The 7,691-nt window shown below is 36.4% G+C and overlaps 1 protein-coding gene across 5 annotated transcripts in view; it reads right to left on the minus strand.

Annotated features, from left to right (window-relative positions):
- The window catches only part of ELP1 (elongator complex protein 1), a 54,193-nt gene that overhangs the window by 9,259 nt on the left and 37,243 nt on the right, over nt 1–7,691 (minus strand). For all 5 annotated transcript variants that reach the window (XR_001518139.2, XR_001518138.2, XM_006906086.2 and 2 more), the window contains 4 exons: nt 7,282–7,343; nt 2,062–2,124; nt 1,619–1,679; nt 168–281 (listed from right to left, as the gene is read on the minus strand). Coding sequence is in view for 3 of the 5 variants with exons in the window: in XM_006906086.2 (XP_006906148.1) it covers nt 168–281; nt 1,619–1,679; nt 2,062–2,124; nt 7,282–7,343 (300 nt within the window). In the remaining 2 variants the exon portion in view is untranslated. The remainder of the gene's footprint in view (nt 1–167; nt 282–1,618; nt 1,680–2,061; nt 2,125–7,281; nt 7,344–7,691) is intronic.

The following is a 7,691-nucleotide window of genomic DNA, read 5'->3' on the forward strand; positions in this document are numbered from 1 at the left end:
GAACAGACACACACAGCCCCTAAGGGCTTGAACAGAGGCCTCAGACATCCTCATGACACCGCACTCACACTGCAGGAGGCACAATGAGCAGCTAAGACCAAGGGTGATGGAACCATCCACGCCTGCCCCGCTCACCCCACCATCAGCGGTCTTCATGCAACACTCACCCAGATGCACCTGCTGTGCTTGCTCCTTGAGCTCGCGAACCACCAATAAACGTTTTTTATGGCGAATGAATGTGGCTGTCTGAGAGTCTAGAAATGCCATATAATTTTTCTGGGCTGGGGGTGCAGATGGAAAATAATTTCAGCATCATGTTTAAGAAAGAAAGAAAACTAGAGCAGGAGGAGTGAGGGAGTTAGAATTTAACCAAAAAACAGGTTACTAGGTTTTCCAAGCAAGATTTTTCCTTGAGTATTACCTACATCATTTTAGGAAAATGAACCAGATCTTAGAGTTTATCAACATCATCCTAGAATAACTCTCAACTACTAAACATACAACTGAATGAAGATTTGATACCTAACTCAAAGAAGGACTGGAAAATAAAAGGAGTACACAGGAAGCTGTTCACAAAAATAGGAAAGCCACTGAAATGCTTCCTAAACACGGGTATCAAGCCTATGCACTTGAACTGTCAGCATTTTTCTAGGTTATTAATAGTGGAGAAAATCCAAGTAAGAGCCAGCTAATGCTGTTGTCGGGTCGGGAAACATACTTTCAGTATCAAGTTAGGGGTACCTAAGGTGAATGATACAAAAAGAACCTTCCCATAGTTTTAATTAGGATCGGGGGGAGGGAGCAGGCATGGTGAAAATGTTAATGTATGTTAATATCAGAAAGGCCAGACATCAGACAGCAGACTGTGCTAAAAATCACACCAACTCCCAAAGATTTCTGTAAGTCAAACTGATGTCCTTTTATACTTTGCTCGTAAGGAGTCACAGTGACCACCAGAGTATTCTAGAACTAATAACGCTCATCTATTCGTTAGGAACCATCAACTTCATTTGCAAAAGTGGTTCTTTCCATTTTGAAAAAATTTCAAACCTACATAAAAGTTGCAATAGTTCAATGTACAGGTGTAAACTTTTCACCCAGATTTATCAATTGTTAATATTCTGTCAAATTTTTGGCTTCTTGCTTCTTTCTCTCTCTCTGTATACACACGCAATTATTTTATTATTTGTGGAACCTTTTGAGAGTAAGTTGATCGCCCCCTCCTTAATACTTCAGTATCTCTCTCCTAAAAATAAGGTGGTTTAATATTATCTAATATAACCACAATATAATTATTAAATGCAGAAAATTGAGCACTGATACAATACTATTTTCTAATATATAGTTCCTTTCACGTTTACCAACTATTCCCAAACACACAGATTCTTAACTGTATCTTATCACAGGTTTTTGATGTTCAAATATTTTATGTGCTATCACTTAACAGTTTGGCATGTTTTAAAATCCTAGTCAGAACTAAATACTAGACCCGCTGGAGAATTTTGAGTGACTCCATATAACACATGAAGAAAGGATGTAATAACGGAGCACTTGCCTCTCTCTCCTCCCCATCTCTACACTTCTAAACGAGGAATTCTATCTAAAATGTAATCCTCACCTTCTAATACGGAAGGCTTTATGTTGGTTTCTATAATATCCAGTCTGTTGTATTTGTATACCTAGAAGGAAAGATACAATAATTTTAGGTAGGAAAACTTTAAGGCACTGGAGAGTTAAGATACTTGGAAAGAAATGGATCACTTTCAGAGGTGACCAGGATATTTTTCAAAGGCACAAACCTCCTATAAGGCAGCCAATGAAAATTTGACTCATTTAAGTAAAAGCCAATAATATTTCACATTTAGAGGACTAATTCCAAACATCAAGAATAAATTTTTTAAATGGTTTTTAAAAAACAGTGGTTATCCTTAGAGTGGGTACCTGAACTGCTACTTAATTTCACTACCTTCAGAAGACAAGGGACTCCAGCTGACCCTGACTCCCTTGTACTCTCGCTCTGCTTAGCACCTAACACTGGCAGGATTTTTAAACTTCTTTTACCAGTCTCAGAGCTTCTTCCCAGGCAGCTCCTTCCAACAGCAAGAGTACAGCTTCTTCATAATCCTGACAAAGGAACACCAAGGAAAATAACAGGTTAATGACATAAGCATGTCATATTCCTCTATCTGCCTTTCTACCTATCGCTTAGTCCCAGTTCTCAGCATTGAGCCTGGCCTAGAATACATGCTCAATAAATATTGATCCAAAAGACAAAGGAGAGGTATAGACTCTGGATATTTAAAAAAAAATCACATGTAAGTGTCATTTCCCTATGTCCCTGAGCATCAAAACCACTAGAGAGGTCTGTTAAAACACCCGTTTCCCCAACGTCACCACCAAGTTTGATTCGGCAGGTTTAGGTGGGCTCCTGAATTAATAAGTCCACACTTGAAAAAATAGTACACCAGAAGAGTAATCTTCTAAATGTTTCTTTTGCTCTTTTAAAGTTTTTTTTCTAATTTTTTTATTTCAAAAAACTTAAACCTGCAGAAAACTGAAAAATGAGTGTAATAAACTACCCTTTAGTCTTCAAACATTTTTGATGCTTGTACCTTTACCAGTAAAAATTTTTAATCATGTACCCCAATAAATAACTACTTAATATACTTATAAAGCAAATAAAACAAAACACATTTTAAAAGATGAACTGTATAAGACAACTGGCTGGGTTTCCTCAAGTAGTCACTGTCATAAAGAGGGGGGAAGGGGTATAAACTAGATTAAAACAGATGTGGAAGATATAAGACACAAAATGTATGGTAAATTAAGCCAAATTAGATACCAGTCTAGGGCAATACATGGCCCTAGACTGGTATCTAATTTGGCTTAATCTACTGTAATCGGTTTTGGAACCATTCAAGGAACTCGAATTTTAATTATTAGATAAAATGTGTAATTATGGAAAGATGATCATAACCAAACAACACAAATTGCAAACAGCATAGCACAACCAGTATAATGTCATTTTAGTTAAAAATACATGTGTGTGTGGAGAGAGACAGACAGAGCAAGTGAGCTTCAGCGGGCTCTAGAAGGAAAGAGATGCTAGTAACAGGAATCTCTTCAGTGGTAGAAATGAGGTGTTTTTATTGTATTTGCTTTCAGTAGTTAGTAGATTAAGCCAAATCAGGTACCAATCTAGGGCCATGCATTGCATTTTGTATCTTATGTCTTTCATATCTCTTTTAATCTAATGTATACCCCTTGGCCCCTTTTTTATGACAGGGACTACTTGAGGAACCAAGTCAGTTGTCTTATATAGTTTACCTTTTAAAATGTGTTTTGTTTTATTTGCTTTATAAGTACATTAAGTAGTTATTTATTGGGATACATGATTAAAAATTTTCACTGGTAAGAGTACAAGCATCAATTTATAATACATATGTACTACTTTAAGTTTTAATTAGAAAGATTAAGTAAAAATAAAAATTTTCTTCCCACATCTCAATGGATTATCTAGCCTACACCACAATAACAGGTCCATAGTACAGGTCCACAAAGGAACACAACAGGATGTGTTTTGTCTGACCTGCGTGTGCGTGTGGTATTGAGGTTAAAATCACATACAATTAATCATTTTAAAGTGTACAATTTGATATTTACTGTATTCACAATGTTGTGTAACCACAAAAGTATTTTTATCAGCCCATAAAAACACTCCATACCCATTTAGTAATCCTCTCCGACCCTCACTCTCCTCATTCCCTGGTAACCTCTCATCTGCTTTCTATCTTGCTAGATTTGTCTAGTCTAGATCTGTCATATAAAAGGAATCAAACATTAGTAGACCTTTTGTACCTGGCTTCTTTCATTTAGCACAACATTTTCAAGATTCATCCAACTAGTGGTTACTAGAAGGTAAGGGGGAGGGGAAGGGGGAATTTAAATTTCTTCGATTAAATTAATTAATTTTTAAAAAAGATTCATCCAAGCTGTAGCCTGTACCAGTTCTTTCGTTCCTTTTTTTTCTCAATTTATTTTTTATTGTAGTAAAATATATATAACAAAATTTACTATTTTAACTACTTTTTAGTGTACAGTTCAGTGGCATGAAGTAAATTTACACTTATGAAACCATCACCACCATCCATCTCCAGAACTTTTTTTTAATCTTCCAAAACTAAAACTCTAAACCCAGTAAATAATAACTCCACATGCTCCCATACCCTCAGCCTCTGGCAACCACCATTCTACTTCTTGTCTCTATGAATCTGACTACTCTAGGTATTGCATATAAGTAGAATCATACAATATTTGTCCCTTTGTTTCTGGCTTATTTTACTTAGAATGTTTTCAAGGCTCATCCAGTTGTAGCATGTACTAGTTTTTTGCTCCTCTTAATGACTGAATAATATTCTTCTGTATGTATGTGTTGTGTTTATCTCACAATTTATTTATCCATTTGTCTGTCACTGCTAGACATTTGGGGTGGTTTCTACCTTTTGACTATTATAAATAATGCTACTATAAACCTTTGTATACAAGTTTCTTTGTGGACATATATTTCCATTTCTCTTCATATATATTTAGGAATGAAACTGCTAGGTAATATGGTGACTTAATGTTTAAGTTTTTGAGGAACCACCAAACTGTTTTCCACAGTGGCTACACCATTTTACAATCCACCAGCAAGGTACAAGGGCTCCTATTTACCCACATCCTTGCCAACACTTACTTTTTATTTTTTTCCCATTAATTGTGATATATTCCTACAATGGAACACTATTCAACACAATAAAAAGGAATAAACTGATATATGCTACAACAGGGATGACTTCAAAAGCATCACAACTTCCAATTTCCGGTTCGGCATATAAGGAACTTGGAAGTTGCTACTCCATCCTAACAATGAGTATAAAGCTGAAAAAACTGAAAATCAACAACTCTTCTTAGATCTGTGAGAGAACAGAGGTCACGGGGCAAGCCGCAGCTCCCCAAATGAAGAGACAGTCAGGTGGATACAGACGACTATGACTTACCAGACCAGAAACCCACAAACAGAAATCTCTACCAGAATCAGCAGTGGGGGTAGGAAAAATCCAATCTGTCATCGACAAAGGGCTGGAGGCTCACGGATACCACTAAGAGTTAAAAACCCTGTGAGGGCTCAGACTTAGGAAGGCTGCTACATTCTGTGAGTTTTTACCCCCAGGAGCCCTACCAGGTTCTCACAGTGAAGTATCAGAGGAGAGTCTTTTGTTTCCAGCAGGGGAAGGGGAAAAGTACCATTTTAAAATACACCCAGAGCATGCTGTTCTTCCTAACAACGCTTGCTCTCAAAAGAAACTATTTTTCCAGAGCCTAACCAAAGTGGGTTTTATCAGGGCCTAACTTAAGTAGGGGAAGGGAACTACCCAACTCCAGCTCCCTCTAGCCTTGTAGGGGTGAAAAGTCGAGAAACACCAGTGAGGTTCACAGGCCAGGGGCACAGGCTCACTAAAAGATAGAGACCTAGTCATAGGACTATAGAAAGCTTCTTCTCCACCTACACCTTATCATCACATCACTAAAGGCCTATTTACTGAATTTCCTTTTACTCAGTACATCACATCAGGTTTTCAACAAAAAATTACAAGGCATACAGAAAATACAAAAAACAGTTTAAACAGCAAGCCTCAGAACCAGACTCGGACATGGCAGGGATGTTGGAATTATGAGGCCAAGAACTTAAAATAAGTATGATTAATATGCTAATGACTCTAACGGAATAAGTAGACAAAATGTGAGAACAGATGGGTAATATAAGCAGAGAGACAGAAATTTTAAAAATCAAAAGAAATGTTAGAAATCAAAAGCATTATGTTAGTGAAAGAAGCCAGACGAAAAAGACCACATACCAGATGGTTCAATTTATATGAAATTCTAGAAAAAGCAAAATTGTAATGACAGAAAGCAGATCAGAGGTTGATAGGGGTTGGGAGTGGAAGGAGAAGACTGATTGCAAAAGGGGAACTAGGGAACTTTTGAGGGGGCGACAGAAATGTTCTATATCATGATTGTAATGGTTATAGAACTATAAACATTTGTAAAAGCTCATCCAACTATTAATTTAACATTGGTAAATTTTATTGTATTTAAAGTACACCCCCAATTAAATATATATAAATTATATATATACATTCAATACATATGAATTAATCTTCATTTACAAAGAGAAAAAGATGGTGGCATCTTATCCATTTAATTAACCATCTTAGGTGGTATATTACATCTTTCTACTCTAACTTTTTCCCTCTATTTGTGGTGTTGTGTGCTGATGATTCAGCTCTGGCTCCTGGCAACCCTACAAATGAGTGATGTCCACAGTGTCTTGTCCTCAACAGCCCTGCTCAGCTCCTGTAGACTCAGGCCTATGGCCTCTTTAATGAAGTCAATCCATCTCATATTTGATCTTCCTCTTTTTCTGCTGCATTATGCATATTTTATTCATTGATGTTTTCAGCCAATCACCCAATATATTTACTTTCAAGGAACTACTAATATGAAATTTTAGCTATTTTCTTTCTTTCACCCTTATTATGTGAAAGACACTAAAGGATTTTAAAACCACAATTATGTTATGCAAATATGCCCACTTGTTAACAACTAGAAAAACACTCTCTCATCAAAGGCCAGAATTCTAGAAGGTAGTAATCCTTGGTGGCAGCTGTGTACATGTGTCCTGTTAGTCTGCGGCAAGTGTCAATGTATAGTTTTATTATTTTCACAATAAATCCTATATTCTATCAAAAGCTGGTATAAGTATTTATCTTTATAATGTGAAAAATTGGAACACATCAAGCTACCTGAGATAAAAAGAGTTATTCCCAACAGAGAATGAGAGTAAAAGCCAAAAGAAGTGTCTAAAGTCCAATCACCTTGTTTTAGACTAGTCGTTTCTCACTGTTTCTGCTTTGGTGAGTTAACATAAAAAGTACAGCTTCCTTGAGATTTAACTTAGTACTCTGCACCAAGGCCAAATCACTAGAATATATTATAGTAGAACACTCTGGTATTCTTCCTCACAGAACTTATAATTATATAGAGATAAACTGAATTTAGATTTTCAAGTCAAGTCAGCAAGATGGAAGGAAATTATCTCTGGACTTCCTAACACAGGAATATTATCTCTAGACTTCCTAACTACCCATAGTTCTTTTAATTTTCGTGATCCCTAAGGTACAATGAGAAAGTCTGTGCTTCTTAACTGGGGAAGTTTTAGAAGGGAAGAACTGAGTTTACCTGGGCGTACTGTTCCAAAACTGTGGCCGCGTCTCTGTGCTTCCTCTGCTCCACTAGCTTTCCTGCAAATGTAATGATAAGCATTTGACCATGGTTGGCTTGCCAAAAATAGTACTACCAAGATGCAAGCTGAAATGGTGTTTGGTAGTAATATTTATATAAAAACGATTTCCTACATATTGGAGATTAAGCTAGATTATACATTTAAATTGAACTGCTTTAAAACAGCATTTTTGAAACTGCTAACACTATTCCAAAGGCTAATAAAAGGCAGTACCAAAAAACCATTCTCGGATCAAATAAGTTTCGGAGGCACTGGGTAAAACAAAGTTAAACAGATTATTTTGCTGGTGTTTCATTAATATGTCTTTATTATATATAAAACTATGTACTTTGTGAATTTCTTTGAG

Source organism: Pteropus alecto, unplaced genomic scaffold (genome assembly GCF_000325575.1).
Source record: "Pteropus alecto unplaced genomic scaffold, ASM32557v1 scaffold111, whole genome shotgun sequence".
Classification (NCBI taxonomy): domain Eukaryota; kingdom Metazoa; phylum Chordata; class Mammalia; order Chiroptera; family Pteropodidae; genus Pteropus; species Pteropus alecto.